Raw genomic sequence first — 23829 nt, 5'->3', positions numbered from 1 at the left:
AATCTGATAGGAGAGGACAGAAGACCATGGAAGAAAAGGGAAGGGGGGAGGAGCACCAGAGAGAGGTGGTGGGCAGGTAAGGAGATGAGGTGAAAGAGGGAAACAGGACTGGGGAATGATGAAGGAGAGGTGGGGGGCAATTACTGAAAGTTGGAGAAATCAATGTTCATGCCATCAGATTGGAGACTACCTAGATGGAATATAAGGTGTTGCTCCTCCAACCTGAGTATGGCCTGACTGAACTATTAGAATGGGAATGGGAAGAAGAATTTAAGTGGGTGGCCACTGAGATATCCTGCTTTTTCTGGTGGACGGAGTGTAGGTGGTCAGCGAAGCAGTCTCCCAATCTACGTCAAGTCTCGCATGTACAGGGAGCACTGGATACAGTAGATGATCTCAACAGACTCACAGGTGAAATGTTGCCTCACCTGGAAGGACTGTTTGGGACCCTGAATGGTAGTGAGGGAGGAGTTGTAGGGGCAGGTGTGACACTTGTTCCATTTGCAAGAGAGTACACTATTCAGGCTGAGTTTATCATTTCTCTGAAAGACAGCACTTCCAATAATGTAGCACTGGAGTGTCAGCCGAGATTCTGCATGACCAGTAATTTGACTTGAGCAGGAGTATTGTCCATTAAGCCACAAGTGGCACTAGCAAAATTCAAGCAATAGGAGGCAAGTGAAGGTTACAAGCAGCCTGGCATTTTAGTTTTATTTTATTGTTCTCATGGTGTAAGTATCCTTTTCCTTTTGTTTTCATTCATCCATTTAAAGAAGCCCACATATGCAATTACACTTTGATTACATTTTATTAGTTACATGAATTTGCTTTAATAACTCATGTGAAATGATTCAGACGACACACCCATGCAGCAGGGGACTGTTCTCGCCCACTCCGCTCCGTGGACGGCTGAATATGTTTTTCAGGAAAATGTTCACCACTCCTCTGTCTGGAATCCTCTCAGAATGAATCCTCGAGGGATCCTGATGCAATGGAGCATATTCCTTGTACTTCCTGTTAAATAGGAGATAACTCAGTGAAGTGGATTTAAAGTAGGAAGTACCTTCTGCAATTATGTTGGAGCAGTACAATCTGATGAGCCGTTGGATCCAAATGCTACTCTATCCTCAGTCAATAGGAAGGTACTGTTGAAAGTTAAGATTACTTAACAAGTTTTTGTTAATGATTTGACCAAAAACTAGAAACTGCAAGTTATTAGTGTTATTCACTGATAATGCAGTCATGTATATTCAGATCAAGTATGTCCCATAAATGGTGATTTCCCTATGTTCGTTTGAAAAGAGACAAGCCAAATTCTAATTTTCTTGCCCCCCCCTCCCCAATAAAAACCTAAATTTACCTGACTTTGAATGTCAGCTGCCTTTTTTCCTACCTGTAGCATCCACTTCTTTGGGTTTCAAGGTAACAAGACTTTGGTTGGTTGAAATAAGCTCAAATTCCAGGACAATACTCAAGTTTTAGATTAACAGACACAGGGCAATTAACCTGCTTCTAAGTTAACATTTTGATCTTTTTATCTACGCTGACAGTGAAAGTGATGCATTAATCTTTAAACTGCATGACTTCTATCTCTAATTTGTTATCCTAGGTTAATGACCTCACCGTAACTCTTTATGCATAGAACAAGCATAGAATTTTCCACAGTTTTCACTTTATTAGGCTACCCCGCTGGTAGAAACTTGTCTTGCCATGCTTGAACATGGGTTTATTTAGTTTATACCCTGGACAATCTCTTGGTCTTTCATCTTTAATCTACGTACAAGCTTTTAGATGGAACTGTTTCTGGGTTCAGAGTTTAATAAGAAAATCCAACTGCCAAATCATCTCTGAATTAAGTTTCTAAACACGAGGAATTCTGCAGATGCTGGAAATTCAAGCAACACACATCAAAGTTGCTGGTGAACGCAGCAGGCCAGGCAGCATCTCTAAGAAGCATCTTGGGTATCTGTACCTCTTCCTAGAGATGCTGCCTGGCCTGCTGCGTTCACCAGCAAATTTGATGTGTGTTGTCTGAATTAAGTTCCTCTCTCTCACTGTGCTGCTTGTGAACACTAACCTGTAGGTAACGGCTACAACTCCAATGATGCTAGCAATGAGAAACATTCCAACAAGTACTAGTGCCTCAGTGGTATTTGGTGTCCCACCTGCAGCTGAGAAAAGAGTTTTGTTAATCACTCAAAATTACATTAGTTTAGTTAATTAATGTGCAGAATATTGATGACAATTTCAATGGTTCAATGGTTCCATTTAATTTCAGAGAATGTACATAATATACAACCTGAAATTCTTACTCTTTGCAGACACCCACGAAACAGAAGAAAAACCCCAAAGAATGAATGACAGAAAAATGTTAGAACCCCAAAGCCCCCTCCCTCCTCCCATGCATAGACAGCAGCTGCTTATTCCAGCAGAAAACATCAGCACCCCCCTACCACCCATAGCAAAGCCCTCAAAGAGACCATGATCTAGAGTCCAACAAGAAAAACACTGTTCAATCTCTAAGTAAAAATCAGAGGATGGGTAAGTACGTGTGGAGAAATAGTCTAACAGTGCATGCACCACATTTTAGGAAGGATGTGAGTGATAGAGAGGGTGCAGAGAAGTTTCACCAGCATGTTGCCTGGGCTTGAGCATTTCAGTTATGGGAAGAGACCAGAGAGGCTAGGTCTGTTTTCCCTGGAATAGAAGTGACATAGTTGATGTACTATACTGTATATACAATTATAAGGGCTCTGGATAGGGTAGGCTGCAGGAAACTATATCCCTTATCAGAAGTGAATAAAACTAGAGTACATAGATTTAGGGTAAGGGGTAAGAGATTTACAAGGGATCTAAGGAGGACCTTTTCCACCATGAGAGTGGGAATCTACTGCCTGAGAGAGTGATGGAAGCACAGTCACTGACAACATACAAGAGGTGTTTAGATGGGCACTTGAATCACCTAGTCTTTAAAACCTGCGGGCCATATGCTAGAAGATGGGTTATGACAGATAGATGCCCATTGGTGGCATGGACATGGTGAGCCAAATAGCCTGTTTCCATGCTGTATAACTCTATTAATATATTGGGTTTTGTGACATTAATTTCAAGTATATTCAATGTAACAGTTTTCTTTAATCAGGTTTTGATCTTGCCAATTCTAGTCATCTAGTCTGTGCTAAACTATTAATCTGCCTAGTCCCATCAACCTGCACCCAGACCACAGCCCTCCATATCCCTCCCATCCATGTACTTATCCAAATTTCTCTTAAATGTTGAAATTGACCCCACATCCACCACTTCTGCTGGCAGCTCATTCCACACTCTCACAACCCTCTGAGTGAAGAAGTTTCCCTTCATGTTCCCCTTAAACATTTCAGTTTTCACCCTTAACCCATGACCTTTGGTTGTAGTCCCACCCAGCCTAAGTGGAAAAAGCCTGCTTACATTTACCCTACCTATACCCCTCATAATTTTGTATACCTCTATCAAATCTCCCCTCATTCTCCTACACGCTAGCGAATAAAGTTCAAACCCAGGAGTTCCCAACTTGTGGTCGGTGGACACCTTGCTGAATGGTATTGGTCCATGGCATAAAAAATATTAGGAACTCCTGCCCTAACCTATTCAATCTTTCCCTATAACTCAGGTCCTCAAGTCTCGGCATCATCCTTGTAAATTTTCTCTGTACTCTTTCAATCTCATTGATATTTTTCCTGTAGGTAGGTGACCAAAACTGTACACAATACTTCAAAATATGTCTCACCAATGTCTTATACAACTTCAACATAACGTACCAACTCTTGTACTCAATACTTTGATTTATGAAGCCCAATGTGCCAAAAGCTCTCTCTATGACTCTATCTTCCTGTGATGCATTTCAAGAAATTATGGAACTGCATTCCCAGACCCCTCTGTTCTACTGCACTCCTCAGTGAAAACCTATTACTGTGTAATCCCGACTCAGGTTTGTCCTCCCAAAGTGAAACACTTCACACTTGTCTGCATTAATTTCCATCTGTCATTTTTCAGCCCAGTTTTCTAGCTGGTTCAGATCCTGTTGTAAGCTTTGATAGCCTTCCTCACGGTACACTACGCTCCAAATCATGGTGCCATCAGCAAATTTGCTGATCCAGTTAACCACATTATCATCCAGATCATTGATATAGGTGATAAACAACAAAGGACCCAGCACTGATCCCTGCGGCACACCACTAGTCACAGTGTCCAGTCAGAGAGGCAACCATCTACTACCACTCTCTGACTTCTCCTGGGAAGCTAATGTCTAATCTAATTTATTACTTCATTTTGATCAACCTCCCATGTGGGACCTTGTCAAAGGCCTTGCTAAAGTCCATGTAGAACATTCACTACCTTGCCTTCCTCAACTTTCCTGGTAACCTCCTCAAAAAACTCAGTAAGATTGGTTAGACATGGCCTACCACACACAAACCCATGTTGACTATCCCAATCAGTCCCTGTCTATCCAAGTACTTATATATCAGGTCCCTTAGAGTACCTTCCAATAACTTTCCCACTACTGATGTCAGGCTCACCAACCTATAATTTCCCAGTTAATTCTTGGAGGTTTCTTAAACGATGGAACAACATTAGCTATCCTCCAATCCTCCAGCACCTCACCTGTGGCTAAGGATGTTTTATATATCTCTGCTAGGGCCCCTGTACTTTCTGCGCTAGCCTCCCACAGGGTCTGAGGAAATACCCTGGGGATTTACACCCCTGTAATCTGAAAAAGGTCGATACCTCACTGCTGCTTTGCCTCACTTCTACAGACTCTGTCCGTTTCCTAAGTAAATACAGATGCAAAAATTCATTGAAGATCTCCCCCACCACTTTTGGCTCCATGCATAGATGACCAGTTTGGTCTTCCGGAGGACCAATTCTATCCCTTGCTCTTCATATATCTGTAGAAACTCTTGGGTTTCTCCTTCACCTTGTCTGTTAGAGAAAGCACATGCCTTCTTTCAGCCCTCCAGATTTCCTTCTTAAGTGTTCTCTTGTATTTCTTATACTCCATAAACACCTCAATTGTTCCTACCTGCCTATACCTGCCATGCACCTCCTTCTTCTTCTTAACCAGGGCCTCAATACCTGTCGAAAACCAGGGTTCCCTGAATCTGTTATCCTTGCCTTTTATTCTAACAGGAATATACGAACTCAGTACTCTGAAAACTTCACTTCTGAAGGCCACCCACACCTTTGTCAGGAAACATATTGTCCGAATCCACACTTGCCAGATTCTTTCTGATACCATCAAAATTAGGCTTTCTCCAATTTAGAATCTCAACCCGAGGACCAGATCTATCCTTCTCAATAATTGTCCTGAAACTAATGGCATTATGATCACTAGATGCAAAGCATTTCCCTACACAGATGCCTGTCATCTGCCCTGTCTCATTCCCTAATAGTAGATCTAGTATCGCACTCTCTCTTGTATTTCTATTTATTAGCTGCTATTTGTGCATTTATGATGGATATTGTCTGAATCCACATTCCGTGTTTTGTCTAGTTGAAGTATAATAGCATAACCACTAACAGCTGGATTACCATCAAGTTTATGTGGTAGGTTCCATTGGAAATGCGGAAACAGAAGTTTACAGAGGAAATATAAAATGAAAGGTAGACAACATGAAACATTAATCTGTACAAGTTGGTGCGATTATTGCTCCAGTTCTGATTCATAGAGCAATGCAGCATGAAAACAGGCCTTTCGGCCCAACTGGTCTATGCTGACCACAGCATCCTCCCTGGTAGGACCGGTTGTTCACGTTCAGCTCATAACTCTCCAAGCCCTTCCTCTCCGTGTACCCATCCACATGCCTTTAAATGTTGCAATTGTACCCTTAACTACTTCCTCTGGCAGCTCATTCCAGGTACTTACTACCTCTGTATAAAGTTACCTCTCAGGTCTCTTTTAAATCTCTCCCTTATCATCTTGTATCTGTGCCCTCTAGTTTTGAACTTATCTACTCTGAGGAAAAAGACTATGAGCATCTATCTTATCCATATCCCTCATGATTTTATAAACTTCCATGAGGTCAGCCCTCATTCTCCTGTGCTCTAGGGAATAAAGATCCAGTGTGGCAAATTTCTCCCTATAAACCAGGTCTTCTCATTCAGGCAGCATCCTTGTAAATTACTACTGCACATCTCCATTTTTACAATATCTTTGTCATAACAGTGTGACTAAAACTGTACACAATACTCACCGATGATTTATATAACTGCAATATAATGTCTCTATTCCTAAACTTGATGCCGTGACTGATGAAGACCAACACGTTAAACACTTTCCTCAGCACCTTGTCTATAATTGTGCAGTTTTCAGTGAACTGTATACTTGTATTCCCAGGTCCCTCTGTTAGCAGCCTGCCATTCACTGATCCACTGGCTCTTTGTAATTCATTGTAACCTGCTTTGCTATGAATAAGTCTCCTTGATTTAGTATCAACAGCAAATTTGCTAATCATACCATGTTCATTCACATCCAAATAATTTACAGAAATTATGAATAACAGAGACCTCTGATGCCTGGGGCACCCCGCTAGTCACAGGCCTCCAGTCGGAGAATTGAACTTCAACCATCACCCCCTGCTTCCTATTGTTGAGCTAATATTGAATCCACCCCTCCCTGAATCCCATGCAACCTAATCTACCAGATTAGCCTGCCATACGGGACATAGACTTGCTCCTGGCTGCGTATGGAGAGTCAATGATCAACTAATAATGAGATTAAGAAACTCCAGTTCTTATTCAGTTGTTTTGTACTGGAACTAATAAAGATATACTCCTGACTTTATTCGTTCCATTCAGAATAGATGGCAGAATATATTAACATAACCGAGGGTTGCATGATACTCACTCATTTTGTTAAACGGACTTACTTGGGTTCACGTCAACACGTGCACTGGCAACAGCCAAGCTGACTGCATTGGTCATCGAAACATTCACACAGTAAATCCCAGAGGAGTTGAAGAATTGGCGAAGGATAAGTTGACATTCATCAGCGGGTAGCACTTCACTGCAGTCTGTTTGCTGAGGATTTATACAGTCTGCATCCAAGATAACAGTACAAATCTCACTTGGGAAGCTGAAAAATAAATTACAATACTTAAAATTGCACCTTCTCATTGTGCAACTGTTCTTTCATCATAAATCAGTAGAAGAACATGAACAAATTTTAAAGGTGCCTTTTGGAATATCTTGTGTGCTGCTGAAAAAGGGGAAATAAGTAATTAGGTTTAGAATGACCAAGATTTTATCATCAAAGCACATTTGTCCTTGGTCTGATCATAGGTGTTGAAGTGTTGCATTCCCTCAATATGTAAATGACAAAAAAAAAGGAAATTCTGGCAAAATATCAGGAACTGGACTGCTGGTAATTCAAACTGAATCAATAGGATTGCAGTTAGGACCAATTATCTTTACAGCCATGTTAATTAAATTGTTCAATTCAACGATTACATACCCTTGATGTACAACGTCTGTTATTGTACCTTGAAGTTTTATTCTCAAGCCAGTTGCAAGGTTATCATGAATTTTTGAAATAGTAATGAATTACAAAGAGATCTAGATTGGTTAGGGAGATGGGCTGAGAAGTGGCAACTGGATTTCAATTTAGTTAAGTGTGAGGTGATACATTTTGGACTTTCAAACCAGTGAATGGCAGAGCACTATCAGGTATTGCAGAACAGAAGAACTGGGGGTATAAATTCACTGAAAGCAGCCACGCAAGTAGCCTGAAACATTTTCTTAGAATCGTTTATATTGCTATTGCAGGTGGAGCCAGGTTTCAAAACCACTGGTTTACAGTAAATAAGAAATTTAATCAAAATGTATATGCACCACACCTTCCTTGACAGGTCACTGTGAAATCCACAGCATTTTGCTGCATCTCTGACACAGAGCCAGGTATTACATTTGAAATCTGCACAATTTCCACACTTTCAATGCTCTCTGAAAGAAAAGGAGAAGCAAGACAAGTCATTAATCCAGAAACAGCCAATCTCAAATCCAAATTCTGGTAACAGCAAATAATTCAATTAATCTTAATTCACTGATAGGTTTGAGTATGCATGAGTTGCACCACAAAATTGCCAGCAGATGATAGGGAAATGGGTCAACCTTTTATTTGGGGATCCTGTTCTGTGCACTAGTCCAGTATGTAGCAGTGTGATGAAACCAATTTCATTGCATTACTTTGGGCCAATCTGTAGTTTGACCTTTCTATACAACTGGACATTGGAATTGGGGCAAAAGGCAACAAATTCCATTGATTTAGGGGTATTTACTTTTCTAGTAGTGTATTACATTCAGTGTTCCCTCTAATATTTTACAGCTGTGTGGACCAACCATTGCTCTGAGCAGGAAATTTTTACACGGCCTGAAACCTGCATGGCACTTTAACTGTTTTTTTTTTGGTAATATGCATACTATGAATATTTAGAATGCCAGTTGAAAAATCAAATACTTTTGAATTTATTTATTAATTGACAGGTATAATGAAATACAATACAACAAAGAAAATCTTTCACATTTTGTAAATTTTTTTTCATCTGTCTTTATTACAAATCCATTGTCTATACACGTGACAACAAAGTCCAGGTGCACGGGAGCACTTCAGTCACTGTGCGGTTGCACACCCACACAGCCTAGAGGGAACAGTGATCACATTAGTAAGCTCCAAAACTGGGCTTATGGGAATGAACTTTTAATATCAGTTTAATTAAAAGAAATTCCGGCACTGCTTGTTATTATCCAGAGTTGCTCTTTTGTTGCTCTCAAAAACTATTAAAGTGCTTTATCCACAATGACAAAGCTTTTCTCTACTTGTTGTGTAATCCAGTGATTGGTCAGACAATAGTCATTACCAGCCATCACATCAAAATCTTAAATTAATTTTTTTTGCATCTTTCAAAGTAATAGAACACTTGGCTTTCATTAGAATTTAGTAGCCTGATAGTTTTGAAAGTTTTTCGATTTGATTAATCCATTTGTTGGTGGAGATATCTATTTCAATCCCATACTCACGAATGGTATTGATGGTAGTCGTGAAGGTGCCATAGCGATAGATAAAGCAATTATTTGCTGTGTCTTTCAGAGCCTCTCGTTTCACCAGCAGCAATCCCTGATTAGTGCCTGTTGCAGTTGTCTCACTATCTAGAATCAAATTTGTAGCAGGTTCATCTATAGATTCATAAAAGTACAGTGGATAAACCAATGACATGGTCATTATGTTCATGGCATCATATTGTGACCTTGTTGCTGAAGGAATGAACACTCAACAATATTGCGACAATGTATTTTAAGATTTTAAGGTTACAGGAAGAAGGCAGGAGAATGGCATTGAGAGGAATAATAAATCAGGTATGATATCATGGTGGAACAGACTCGATAGTCCAAATGGCTTAATCCTGCTCCTGTGTCTTATGGTCTTATGGCCTACGAATATAACCCTTGGTTGCAGTAATTTCAGATCACAAAATTCCTGGTTTTCAATCGAACTTTACCACTCAATGAGATTACACTAAAGGAAATAATTTTGTCAAATTTAGTCTAGGCCAATGCAGTATGAGTTTCTGATCTCTATAAAACATTTCAATTCTTTTTAATTATTTAAAAGTTATTTAAAGAGTGCAAATTGAAACTTACCAGTTGGTTGTTCTGAGGCAGTGTTTTCCACATTTGGAGCTTCATCAGTGATGAAGGTTGCTGCAATGATAGCCTCATCAGTGGCAAGAGTTGCTGTATTTACAGTTGCACTGGTCGCTTCCACATTTATAGTTTGCTCTGAAACAGCGATTGCTGCATTTAAAGCTTCATCAGTGACCGGGGTTGCTGCATTTATAGCCTGTTCTGGGGCTGCAGTTGCCGCATTTATAGCCTGTTCTGGGGCTGCAGTTGCCGCATTTATAGCCTGTTCTGGGGCTGCAGTTACCGCATTTGTAACTTGCTCTGGGGCTGCAGTTGGTGCATTTGTAGCTTGTTCTAGGGCTGCATTTATAGCATCATCAGTAGCAGGGCTTGCTGCATTTATATCTTGTTCTGAAACAGCAATGGCTGCATTTAAAGTTTCATCAGGGGCAGCAGAATTGATGGTGGAAGAAGGAATCGGAAGAGTGACAGTGAGAATTATGATTGGTTCCTGCTGAGATGGTGGTACTGGGGAATCAGATACTGGAGAAGTTACAGCTATAGGTTCAATTGTTGGTGGTTGAGAAGGAGCAGTATTTCCTATGAAAGAAAAAAGATGCATTTCTGAAATCTTTGTCAGATATGCTGGACAGAGGCTAAGTTAATATCAAATTCATTTGTATCTTTCTACTTGAGAATTAAACAAATATACCTTAATGTACCAACATTCCATATCTAATACCTTTAAAAATGACTAGTCATTTATTATAATATTAAGAGCAAGAGATAAAGCTGCTGCCATCTGTATTGAGTGCAGGGCGGAGTTTTCAACATCTTCAGGTAACATCTTGCTGAACATAGAATTGCATAGTTGCTATTGAACAACAACTCTACTGGTTTTAAATGACATTTGAAATAATTCTACAGATATTTAGACATGTCAATGTCATTAATAATACTTAATTCACTATTTCAATGGTACATATTTTAGTCTTGCCTCGTGAGTCTATTGCAAAACTGGGAAATGATGAGTTAGAATCTGCAGTTATGCTTGCAATGACTTTTCAAGAATCATCCATTTTAATACCTTGGTTCAGCAAGATCAATCCCTAAGCAAAAACAGAAAATGCTGGAAATAATCAGTAGGTCAGGTAGCATCTGTGGATTGAGAAACTGAGTTAATGTTTCAGGTTTACAAGTTTACTTCAGGACAGTCCTGAAGAAAGGTAATTGATCTGAAACATTAACTCCCTCCACTGATACTATCTGATCTGCTAGTTATTTCCAATATTTTCTGTTTTTATTACAGATTTGCAACATCTGCTCAATTCTGCTTTTTTTTTTAATCACTTCCTAATTAAGGCATGGTATGGCGTGGTAGCATAACAGTTAGTGCAATGCTTAATGCCATAGTTCGATTCTCACCGTTGTCTGTAAGGAGTTTGTACGTTCTCCCCTCCCACAACCTCCCACATGTGGGTTTCCTCCCATATTCCAAAAACGGTTAGGATTAGGGCTGGTGGGTTGTGAGCATGCTACCACTGACGCCGGAAGCATGGCGGCACTTGCAGGCTGCCCCCAGCACATACTCGGACTGTGCTGGTCATTGACGCAAATGGCGCATTTCATTGTAGGTTTCAATGTTTTGATGTACTTTTAATAAATAATGCTAATCTTAAATCTTAATCTGCCACATGAACACTGAAGTAAAATGACCCATCTACTTGTTTTGAGAGGATAAAGAACCAAACAGCCACACGGATTTTGACACACCACGTTCAAGTTTTTCTCCCACAGTCCAAAGACTTTATTTGTAATTATTGATAAGTCAAATATATTAAATTCATCCTTCATCATCAAATAATTTATGATCATTAGTGACGAGTGGAAATTTAACAAAAAACAGATTGATTAGAACAGTTTGGAGAGTCTGGCTACATCCTATTACAAGATTTAGCCAGTCAGAAACATGATTTGTGAGACTTAAAATCCAGAAACAGGTTACCACTGACAATAAGCAAATCTACTCCCTTAAGGAAGCATATTACACAATAACTTGACCTTTTCTGTAGACAGAGCCATGTTTTAAAGAAAAATAAATACAATACTTCAGAATTTGAATGGTTCCCTTCTCATTCTACTACCTACTTCCAACTCAGCCTTTGCCCCTACTTCTGCTTACCTCCTTCCAAAAGCCTTGGCTTTTAGACTCATCTTTAGACTCGTACTTGAGCAGATCCAAACCTCAGCAGCCTGTGACAAAACTCACACCAACCCCTGTTAACTCGTCAGTCTGACTCATCGCTGACTTATTGGCTCTCACTTAAGCAACACCTCAATTTAAAATGTCTTACTCTTGTTTTCAAATCCATCCAGGGCTTTGCCCTTCCTCTCTCAGTATTTTGTTCCAGCCCTACAACCCAGTGAGATCTTAGAAATGCTCCAATGTTTCATCCTCAGCTTTAATTAGTCCACATTCAATGATTGTGCCTTTAACTGCCAGAGCCCCAAGCTCTGAAATCCACACTCCCTCCAACCACCCCACCTCTCTACCCCTCTTTCTTCCCTTAAGGTACTTTTTAAAATCTTTCTGTTTGACTATGATATTAATTATCTGTCCCAATATTTTGCTTGATAATACTTCTGTGCATTTTACTACCTCAAAGTCAGTTTTTAAATGAAAGCAGCTGTTAATGCTTTCTTCTTGAAACAATTCAAATCTGCAGATTTTAGGATCAACATGACCAAAACTTCTGTTGCCCTTTTGCTTCACTCAGCTACAACAGGCAAATATGAAAAGTAAAAGTGTTATGAACAATTTCAGCTTCAACCCCAGTGTTTTTTTATCTTGGAACTTTCCTACCTGTGGAAACCTCCCCTGCAGCTGGCTGATTAGATGCAGGGGACACAGTCAGTTCAGAAATCACAAAGGGGGGAGATGATGTGGGGTCAAAGCTCATGGTTGAGATAATCGGATTTGAACTCTCAGCAGTTGGATTGGCTGTGCTGCACACGGAAGATGGTATGGCAGCCTGTAGGACTACTCGTGGCTTGAAAACTCCTGTTGAGAGGTAGATATGGGTCACTGTATGCATCTGGGAGATAAGGGTACCACTGCCATCTCCAAAATCCCAATTGAAGCTGACTTCAGCATCTTTTAAATATTGGCTAGGATCATGGAGTTTAATTTCAAATAGAATAGCCCGGTTCTGTATGAAGCTGTTGTCTGCATCATTGAGATCACTGATCTGGGAAATGTCAACAGAGAATGGAATCTGATCTGTACAGAGAAATAAAAACATAAATTAGTACAGAATTCAACTTAGAAATTAAATACAGTGCCGTCATGTTCCAATCCAGAAACAGCTTGGTGCAATAACATACCCTATCGTAGAGAGCACTTAAGTCTGTTGTACAAAATAACCCATTTATTGTAGCAACTTGCAAACTTCATTTGAAGGTGATTTTTTCATGAAGTCAACTCTTGAAATGCAAGCCACATTGATTCAGATTTTACTGGCCAATAAACACATTTGGAACTCTCTACTCTGGAAGGCTGTTGAGGCTCAATCATTGAATTTATTCAAAACAGAGATTGCTAGATTTCTGGATAGTAAGGGAATCAAGGGATATGGGGATAGTGCAGGAAAATGGAGCAGTGGTAGAAGGGCATCTTTAATCTTGATGAATGGTGGAGCAGGTTAGAAGGGTAAAACAGCCTACAGCTGGTCCTGATTGCATAGCTTCTCTGCTATATAATATAAAGGAGAAGAAAGAGGGAATCGAATTTCATCATTTCCCCAATCCTGAATGAAGTCACAAATACAGGCTCCTAATAAAAGGAGATTATCAAAGAATAGAATTCTAGAAAATTTACAACACAAAAAGAGGTCATTCACTGTGCCCAATACATCAACCGTTGTATTTTTTCTTGCTTTTGATTTTGCTCTCCAACCCAATTCTTAGTTTATAGTGTGAGCTATATTGCAAGCTAGCCAAATGTTACTAGTCAAATCATAAGACAGTAAGCATCTCATACTTTTCTCTTTCCAGGAAGCTTACCAATAGTACAAGAATTATTCTGTTCACCCTGAGCAGGCATTATCCAAAATGTTACTCACAGGGTCATGCTTCACTTGTGAAAAAATGCATTCTGATTTCACTCCTCAATGGCATGCCCCTTCTTGTAAAATGATATTTTTTGTTCTTGATTCTTCTACCAAAGAAAATAATTTCTCTGTATCAAACCCTGCAAAATCTCTTTGTCATTTCAATTAGATCTCCCCAAAACATTTCCAAATTCAAGCAAGTATATTTTTTGCAATCTGCTACTGTTTCTGGTAATAGTTTCCAGTAATTTGCTTACAGCTGATATTAAACTAATAGATCTGCAGCTAAAGTCATAGAGTCATAGAGAAGTACTGCACAGAAACAGGTCATTTGGCCCATCTAGCACATGCAGAAATCATTTTATCTCGCTTCTTCTACTTCCCTTTGAGTTTTCAACATAAAACAAGAATAACCCTCAACCTAGAATCACTTTGGATATTACAACTAAAGTATATGACATTTTTTCATTTATTTATTTTAATATTTGGGTGGAAAACGTAATCCATCTCAAATTGTATTATTTTTCCCATCCAGGTTTCATTATATATTAAGTTCCTTCTCTTGTCTTACTTGTAGTTTCCCTTAATCCTCATAGTTTTGCTTGCATCAATCTTTAATGGACCCATTTTATTCCTTGCAACTCTATCACTATATTTATTATAAGCAAGAGAAAATCTGCAGATGCTGGTAATCCAAAGCAACACACACATGATGCTGGAGGAGCTCAGCAGGCCAGGCAGCATCTATGGAAATGAAGAAACAGTCGAAGTTTCAGCCCGAGACCCTTCTTCAGGTCTGGCTATATTTATTAAGAACCTTTCAGATAACTTGCAAATTTTACTTTTCATGTAAGTTTTCAATCTCATTATCTTCTTTATATCCCTGTGCTTTTAATACTGATCCTAGCCTTTTCATCAAAAGGTCAATCTTTGGGGGTGACTTTCATATCTTGTCCATTCCTGTGACCTCTTTAAAAGGTGCTAATAGGTTGCCTTTGTAAACATCTCCAATCTCTGTGGAGGAGGGCTTCCAAAGTGCCATTTTCTAGCTAGTCCCAGGATTTAGATCCAGTGATGTTGATGAATTACTGATACATTTCCAAGTCAGGAAGGGGTACAATTGCAGGGGAATGTAATAGAAAATGAAACTTGCTGCCCTTGTCCTACTTCGTAGTGGATTTGCTGGACTTCCACTTTTCCTTTATATTTATTGTTGACTGTGGTTGATTACAAGAACAGAGACTTTTCTCTTGGAATCCATCTATTGTAACAAATACTCCTTTGGATATTTCTCTCTTCCAGAATCTTTTATGGCTGATGTGGATATATGTTAATTAAACTGCAGACAACTAAGTATTAAATATATCCAATAATAAACCTTACACTTTGTCAAATAGTTTTATCATTTGATGTAGTTGCTTACCTGTGACTGTAAACTGCGAAGTAGCTTTTCCAATAGGAATGAATTTCTCACGTCCACGATAATGGTACACAATCACCTCCATGGTAAAGGATCCTAATGGGATATCTGCTGTGTCAATGGTCAGCAGAGAGGAGGGACCATCTATCACCTGCCAGTACTTCCCTGGAAGATAGGTCAAAACATATCAGTACATCAGGCCATGAATCATTTTCCTAGCCATGAAATAAAAAGATCTGGAGTGCTTAATTCTTCCCAGACCACCATAACATGTTCCAATCAAAGCAATTCTTAGCAGTCTGTTCTCAAAATCCTGCATTCTTTTCTCTAAAGCAGAACATTTCTTTGAGAAACTATCGTGCTCAGAATTGCATGCAGCATTTCAAAAATGCTCCTGTCCATTAACTTAATGAATAGATTAACAGAATTTACATCCACCCTGAAACAAACTTGAATTTTCTGCTCTCAGTGAATGTTTATTAATGATTTCTGAATAACACCCATAATAAAATACATTTCTTTATGCTTTATTTTATCAATAGAACTTATGAAACCTAATATTGACCAGCCTAGTAATTAATTAAAATTCCAGCAATTAATTCAGGATCAGACCCTCCAAACCACACTATGCTGTGTTGAAGCCCAACTTTGTGCTGTGCTACCATATTATTACACATATGGGGATCTGGGATAAGCCTCTAAAAATCAAATGTCATAATATTCATACCAAGTGTTTGCCAAACAAAGATAAATTTGGATCCTTTCTTCCTGGAGGTCCTTGGAAAGGATTTTCCATCTGGAAATACTTCATCGTCGTTCTGCAGCGTATCATTAGGATATACTGGCTCACCAGCATTTATGTGTGTGCCTATATGATACAAAAGGCAAATTCATATACCAAAAATAATGCTCTTATCAAATAAACAGTCATGCCATTTATTTTAGTACCATTTTCTATCTCACAAAGAATGTTGTAAAGTCTATGAATTTGGGAGTTTTGTCCTTAAACACTTAGCAAAACTATTTTTAATGTCTTTATTTTAAAAGTAGCAAAATTGCTTTGAAGTAAAATAAACCTGGTGTGGTCTGCCGCCTGACAACACATTTGAATACACTTGAAACTAAGTTTTATGAGTGTTTATGCAACATTCCTGCTGGTTACTCATTTCCCATTTATTTGGTGTCTGAAATTTTAACAAAATTGCTCAAGAAAGGCAATCTGAACTTTAAATACAAACTTAGGATAGTTCTGATTTAAAAGGACGGCTCAAAACTCTCAATGGGGGAATCCATGAATCAGTTGTTCCATTTACTGGAGAGATGTGGAATATGCTACAAACATAGAGCAATAAAAGTGAACAGGAACACTGCAATATTAATCCCTGTTCATCCCTGTGAGTGTGCTCCATATTTCTTGGCTGATCTGTACTTTAACTATATTAACATGTTTTTTTTTATCCTTAGTACAATTACCTCACAAAAGCCTAACAGTTTCAATTTTAATTATATCAGGAACTATGCACGGTTTCCACTTTCATTAGTGTGAAAGTCCTTCCTGACTTTTCCTCTCAATGGCTTGGCACTAATTTTTATGCCCCTTGAGTTTCTGTCTATTTACTCCATCAAATCCTTTAATCATTTTGAACACCTCAGTTTACCCTTTAATCATCTGTGTTTGAGGGAATATAAACTGACTTCATGATTTAGCCTTTTTTAGGCCTGGTATCTTGCTTGCCTTAATTGTCCTTCATACCACCAATGATTACCAACCCCCCCCCCCCCATCCTGCAACACACAGACACACAAACCCCTTTTCCCTTTACAAGCCACACACCAAGATAGTTTGCAATTAATGACCTATTTGTACTTAAATTATGATTTGTGAGTATTTTTGAAGTGTTGGAATTTCTGCATTTTGAAGTCTTAGCCCTCAATCAGCTGTAGTGAAAGGAATACAATCCTAGTGCTCTAATTTCATCCGAAAGTCCAGGCTTCATTCTGAACAAACCAAGTCATCCCAAATCTTGTCCAAGTTTGCTGGTTATCCCCCAATTTTCATTATTCTTAGACAAAAGAGTAATTAGTCAGCATTACCATTCAGAGTGTTGTTTTCAGCCCAAACAATCCGTCCATCAGAACGAATGGTCTGATTCCTGTTGAATTTCAAGTTAATGTAGAAGGTGGATTTAGCTCCTGTTAAGGTGGGGGCGTCGTTGTTAACTTCAACTGAAATTGGCCCTCCTGTGAACAAGAACAAAATCCAATTGTGCATTGCTTAATCATGCATGTTATTTACAGATGAATTGTAAATTGTTCACAGCTCCTGGCTATCCAATCTTAATCCAAAAACGTATCACTGGATTTGAAACAGAATGATTATTATCCCATGAGGATCTGAATCTGCATGGTACTGTTAACCAATACAAGGGAATGCTCAAGAAATTTATCACTGTTCATTTTTTGTTTGCACAAAGAACAATTAGCAATCATGGGTTATGTTAGCATTGAAGTGCTGGAATACTTCAAAGTGAACTTGAAATTCTTTTCATACTTGGAAGTTAACTTAATCGACTATACAGTAATTTCTTTAGTAGAAATATCTATAGAGTATTTATAAGAACATTAAAAGAGTCACAGAGAGATGCAGCACAGAAAAAGGTCCAACTCACCCATCTTACAGTAGTCCTACCCTAACCTGCAAACCCCAGTACCCCTGCACCCCACATGTTCCACCACTCACCCATGCATTAGGGGCAGTTTATAGCAACCAGTTAACTTACTAACATGCATATTTTGGGGACGTATGGGAGCAGCACATGCTGTCACAGGGAAAATAAGCAAACTTCACACACATAGCACCGGAGGTTACGACTGAACCTGGGTCGCTGGAGCTGTGAGACAGCAGCTTTACTAGCTGTACCTCTGTGGAGCTCATTAGGTGAGAAAGAACTTCCCAGCTAAAAGATGACAGTTTTAGCATATATTTCTCAAAAATTAAACAATTATATAAAACAAATCTAGGAAGCCACAGGGGTCTGTGTTGGAACCAGTTCTTTTTACATTATTAGTCAATGATTTGGATGATGGAATTGATAGCGTTATTGCAAAGTTTGCAGGTGATATGAAGGTAGGAGGAGGGGCAGGCAGTTTTGAGGAAATAGAGAGACTACAGAAGGAGTTAGACAGATTAGAAGAATGGGCAAAGAAATGGCAGATGGAATACAGTGTTGTGAAGTGTATGGTCATTGACTTTGGTAGAATAAATGAAAGGGTTGATTGTTTTCTAAATGGAGAGAAAATACAAAAAACTGAGCTGCAAGGAGACTTGGGAGCCCTTGTGCAGGATTCCCTTAAAGTTCATTTGCAGGTTGAGTCTGTGGTGAGGAAGGCAGATGCAATGTTAGCATTAATTTTGAGAGGACTAGAATATAAAAGCAAGGATGTAATGTTGAGACTTTATAAGGCACTGGTGAGGCCTTACTTGGAGTATTGTGAGCAGTTTTGGGCCCCTTATCTTAGAAAGGATGTGCTGAAACTGGGGAGGGTTCAAAGGAGGTTCACAAAACTGATTCCAGGATTGAATGGCTTGTCATACGAAGAGCATTTGATGGCTCTGGGCCTGTAATCACAAGAATTCAGAAGAATTGAAGAACCTAAGAAATAGGAGCAGGAGTAGGAGTAGATCATCCAGCCAGTAGAGCCTGTTCTGCCATTCAGATAATGATAGAGATCTAGAAGATTATAAGGCTAGCAGAAAGAAGCTTAAGAATGAAATTAGGAGAGCCGGAAGGGGCCATGGGAAGGCCTTGGTGAGCAGGATTAGGGAAAACTCCAAGGCATTCTACAAGCATGTGAAGAGCAAGAGGATAAGACGTGAAAGAATAGGACCAATCAAGTGTGACAGTGGAAAAGTGTGTATGGGACCAGAGGAGATAGCAGAGGTACTTAGTAAGTACTTTGCTTCAGTATTCAACGGAAAAAGGATCTTGGCGATTGTAGGGATGACTTACAGCAGATGAAAAGCTTGAGCATATAGACATTAAGGAAGAGGACGTGCTGGAGCTTTTGGAAAGCATCAGGTTGGTTACATCATCGGGACTAGACAAGATGTACCCCAGGCTACTCTGGGAGGTGAGGGAGGAGATTGCTGAGCCTCTGGCAATGATTTTTGCATCATCAGTGGGGACGGGAGAGGTTCCGGAGGATTGTGGATATTGTTCCCTTATTCAAGAAAGGGAGTAGAGATCGCCCAGGAAATTATAGACCAGTGAGTCTTACTTCAGTGGTTGGTAAGTTGATGGAGAAGATACTGAGAGGCAGGATTTATGAACATTTGGAGAGGCATAATTTGATTAAGAATAGTCAGCATGGCTTTGTCAATGGCAGGTCATGCCTTACGAGCCTGATTGAATTTTTTGAGGATGTGACTAAACACATTGACGAATGTAGAGCAGTAGATTCGTGTATATGGATTTCAGCAAGGTATTTGATATGGTACCCAGTGCAAGGCTTATTGGGAAAGTAAGGAGGCATGGGATCCAAGGGGAAATTGCTTTGTGGATCCAGAACTGGCTTGCCCACAGAAGGCAAAGGATGGTTGTAGATGGTTCGTATTCTGCATGGAGGTCAGTGACCAGTGGTGTGCCTCAGGGATCTGTTCTGGGACCCCTTCTCTTTGTAATTTTTATAAATGACTTGGATGAGGAAGTGGAAGTATGAGTTAGTAAATTTGCTGATGACACAAAGGTTGGGGGGTGTTGTGGATAGTGTGGAGGGCTGTCAGAGGTGACAGCGGGACATTGATAGGATGCAAAACTGGGCTGAGAGGTGGCAGATGAAGTTTAACCCAGATAAGTGTGAGGTGGTTCATTTTGGTAGGTCAAATATGATGGCAGAATATAGTGTTAATGGTAAGACTCTTGGCAGTGTGGAGGTTCAGAGGGATCTTGGGGTCCAAGTTTATAGGACACTCAAAGCTGCTGCGCAGGTTGACTCTATGGTTAAGAAGGCATATGGTGCATTGGCCTTCATCAATCATGGGATTGAGTTTAGGAGCCAAGAGGTAATGTTGCAGCTATATAGGACCCTGGTCAGACCCCGCTTGGAGTACTGTGCTCAGTTCTGGTCACCTCACTACAGGAAGGATGTGGAAACCATAGAAAGGGTACAGAGGAGATTTACAAGGATGTTGCCTGGATTGGGGAGCATGCCTTATGAGAATAGGTTGAGTGAACTTGGCCTTTTCTCCTTGGAGCGACGGAGGATGAGAGGTGACCTGATAGAGGTGTATAAGATGATGAGAGGCATTGATCATGTGGATAGTCAGAGGCTTTTTCCCAGGGCTGAAATGGCTAGCGTAAGAGGGTGCTTGGAAGTAGGTACAGAGGAGATGTCAGAGGTAAGTTTTTTTACGCAGTGAGTGGTGAGTGTGTGGAATAGACTGCCGGCGACGGTGGTGGAGGCAGAAATGATAGGGTCTTTTAAGAGACTCTTGGATAGGTAAATGGAGCTTAGAAAAATAGAGGGCTATGGGTAACCCTAGGTAATTTCTAAGGTAAGGACATGTTCAGCACAGCTTTATGAGCCGAAGGGCCTGTATTGTGCTGTAGGTTTTCTATGTTTCTATGAAACCAATCAAATGGTGAAAGGCATTGATAGAGTGGATGTAGAGAGGATGCTTCCTACGGTGGGAGAGTCTAAGACCGGAGGACACAACCTCAGAATAGAGGGGTTGTCCTTTTAGAATGGAGATGAGGAGGAATTTCTTTAGCCAGAGAGTGGTGAATCTGTGGAGGTCAAGTCTTTACATATAGTTAAGGCAGAGGTTTATAGATTCTTGATTAGCCAGGGCATGGAGGGATATGGGGAGAAGGCAGGAGATTGAGGCTGAGAGGAAAATTGGATCAGCCATGATGAAATGGCAGAGCAGACTCGATGGGTCAAATGGCCTAATTCTGCACCTGCTGTACATCTTAGGGTCATATAGAATCCATTGTATGTAAACAATGATGAATGGGTTGAGAATTTCAAAAGCTATTTTACCAGCGAGTGATACTGTTGGTGTAATGTTCTATGATAAGGTGTGGGTCACCATCTGTGACCTACATATACTCTCCAAGCCCTGGCAACCCAGGCACCTATTTCCTTTTGTATTGATATTTCTTATTCACTGATCTAGGAGTGAATAGTAGGTATATGGAGGAATTTAAGGTGGGGGTTATATGGGAGGCAGGGTTAAGGGTCGGCACAACATTGTGGGCCGAAGGGCCTGTACTGTGCTGTACTATTCCATGTTCTATGTTAACCTGATTAATGTTTAAATTCTACATCAGAGCATCAAGATGTGCCAAATCCTACATCACAGCAGCCTGGGACATCAGCAATACCTTGCATTTATGCAGCAGATTTAATTTTGTAAAATATCCTAAGGATCTTCATCAAACAAAATTTACTGTAAAACTTTGGAAAGATTTTGGGATGGATGACAAAGCACCTTGCTCAAAGAGCTCGGTTTTAAGGAGCAGACTGCAGGTGGTCAGATGTTTAGAGAGAGGTTTAGGGAAGGAATACCAGAAGTCAGGGCTCAGCAGCTGAAGATATGGTTACCAGCAGTAGAGTGAAGGTCTACCACTGGTAGCCACATCTTCAGCTGCACAAAAAGTCAAAGTTCAGGAAGGCAGAGTTCTTGGAGGGCTCTAAAGCTGAAGGAGATTAGGGAGCTCAGAAGGAATGATAGTGAAAGATGCAGGAGAAGGAAAGAAGAGGGAACAAAAAGGAAAGAGAAAATCAGAATCGCAATGGTTGAGAAAATGATGAACAGAACAGACAGCTATTGGACAGGAGATATACAATGGAATAGAGATAGTCTGCTTTAAGGTCAAGTTCAAGTTTATTGTAGTTCAACTGCATACATGTACAGCTAAATGAAACAACGTTTAGAAACAAATGAAAAATACCTCTGTGACCAAAATGCAAAACACAGTACATATATCACATACAGCACATAAAATAATATTAATGTAATAATATTCAAAAAAATCTGTCGATATACAAGTTGACATAAGGTGCATATACGACACATGTAGTTAAATATACAACAGTATAATGCTACTGGTGCTGTACAGGGAGGTAGCAGGGTGTTCCGAAGTCTCACAGTCTAGAGGAAGAAGCTGTTACCTTGCCTAACAGTCCTTGTTCTTAAACTGTGGTACCTTCTGCCTGATGGTAGGAGGTCAAAGAGATTGTGGCGTGGATGGGAGTGATCCTTGACAATGCTAAGGGTTCTGCGAACACAGTACTTCTGGTATATGTCTTGGATGGGGTGGAGAGAGACCCCTATGATTCTCTCAGGAGCCCTCACAAGCTGTTGCAGGGCCTTGCTGTCAGATGCCTTGCAAATCCCATACCAGACGGTGACACTCTCGATGGTGCTCCGGTAGAATGTGGTTAGAAGAGCGGGGCGGGAGTGGGGAGCCTCACTCACCTCAATCTCCTCAGGAAGTGGAGACGCTTCTGTGCTTTCTTGACTAAAGAGATGGTGCTGAGGGACCAGGTGAGATCATCTGTGATGTGCACTCCAAGAAACTTGCTGCTCCTGACTCTCTCCACAGTTTTTATATCGTGGCTTTGCTACCATAATAGAAAGCTTGGTTTAGGAGGAAGTAATTTGTGAAATTTCCTATTTGCTGGCCAATTTCACCCAAATCTCCTAACATCACTGATTTTTGTAATCAGCAGAATGCAAGAGAACACAAAGGTTGAACATACTCTAGGCTCATATTCTTACCTATCCAACAGTCATGCCATCTGGAGTCTCCAGCCTTCCAAATGGGGTAAAGTTCAGAATTCCAGTTTTTAGAGCCAGCTAACCTTCTTGGAGTAGAATTACCTTTGTTCTTTTTGTGTCCACCATTAGGAGACCCTGCAAAAAGCCAAACCATGATATTCAACACATCTCTGCTTTAACAATTTAACCCAGAAAAAAAGACTGCCTTTTATTCTTATATTGGAAGAATAAAATTATATTAAGAGTTGTTGACTGATCATGGATAGCACTTGTTCCCCGCGCACCCCCCCCCCCTTCAATTTGTACAACAAACCTCCAAAAAAGGTTAGGAAAATCTTGCTGAAATTTACCCTAGCCCCATTACATACTTTTCAAGTGTTACCTGCTTGTAATTAATTGACCTGCTTAATTGGAAGTTCAATTTGTTTTGTATTAGCAAGGGGTTTTATTATTATATAAAGTCGCTCACAATCTTTTACTCCTCTAAAAATGTTTGTTCACACAGATTTTGTATTTTGTCTTTTTTTTGCCTGAAGAAACATAAGGCTATTCAAAGCATGTGATAAATTCCATCTGCATACATTGTGATACAGTGAGACCCCCGGTGAGAACATCCAAATCACATGCCTTCCAAATCTTCAAGTGATCTCTTTCATGTGACAGTCATCTGAGGAATCCAATGCCAGCCACTTAAAAAGGGGTTAATGAAACCATCAAAGTACCTACTAATTAAATTTGTATCCTTTATTTTAGATGCTTATGCAATTATATTGCTATTTACCTATATTTCACATTTCCAAGCCACAATTTTCAAGAATGAGATGTTCGACTATCTGCAAACTCAACTTATTTCCTGATCT

At 39.9% G+C, this 23829-nt stretch overlaps 2 protein-coding genes across 4 annotated transcripts in view; one reads left to right on the top strand and one right to left on the bottom strand.

Annotated features, from left to right (window-relative positions):
• cdk2 (cyclin dependent kinase 2) overlaps positions 1 to 23829 on the top strand; it is a 101184-nt gene that overhangs the window by 4358 nt on the left and 72997 nt on the right. The window lies entirely within an intron of this gene.
• The window catches only part of pmela (premelanosome protein a), a 30028-nt gene continuing 6896 nt past the window's right edge, over positions 698 to 23829 (bottom strand). Inside the window, exons 2-12 of one of the 3 annotated variants that reach the window (XM_072249384.1) lie at positions 22970 to 23104; positions 17278 to 17424; positions 15911 to 16051; positions 15187 to 15348; positions 12518 to 12934; positions 9673 to 10254; positions 9052 to 9207; positions 7872 to 7977; positions 6906 to 7111; positions 2078 to 2171; positions 698 to 1014 (exon numbers count right to left, since the gene is read on the bottom strand). In XM_072249384.1, coding sequence (XP_072105485.1) covers positions 852 to 1014; positions 2078 to 2171; positions 6906 to 7111; positions 7872 to 7977; positions 9052 to 9207; positions 9673 to 10254; positions 12518 to 12934; positions 15187 to 15348; positions 15911 to 16051; positions 17278 to 17424; positions 22970 to 23104 — 2309 coding nt within the window. In that variant the 3' untranslated portion in view covers positions 698 to 851. The remainder of the gene's footprint in view (positions 1015 to 2077; positions 2172 to 6905; positions 7112 to 7871; positions 7978 to 9051; positions 9208 to 9672; positions 10255 to 12517; positions 12935 to 15186; positions 15349 to 15910; positions 16052 to 17277; positions 17425 to 22969; positions 23105 to 23829) is intronic. The other 2 variants (XM_072249385.1, XM_072249386.1) reach the window with 2 other exon arrangements.

Source organism: Mobula birostris, chromosome X, assembly GCF_030028105.1.
Source record: "Mobula birostris isolate sMobBir1 chromosome X, sMobBir1.hap1, whole genome shotgun sequence".
Taxonomy (NCBI): domain Eukaryota; kingdom Metazoa; phylum Chordata; class Chondrichthyes; order Myliobatiformes; family Myliobatidae; genus Mobula; species Mobula birostris.
The sequence above is the reverse complement of the archived record's forward strand: the minus strand, read 5'-3'. Positions and strand labels throughout refer to the sequence as shown.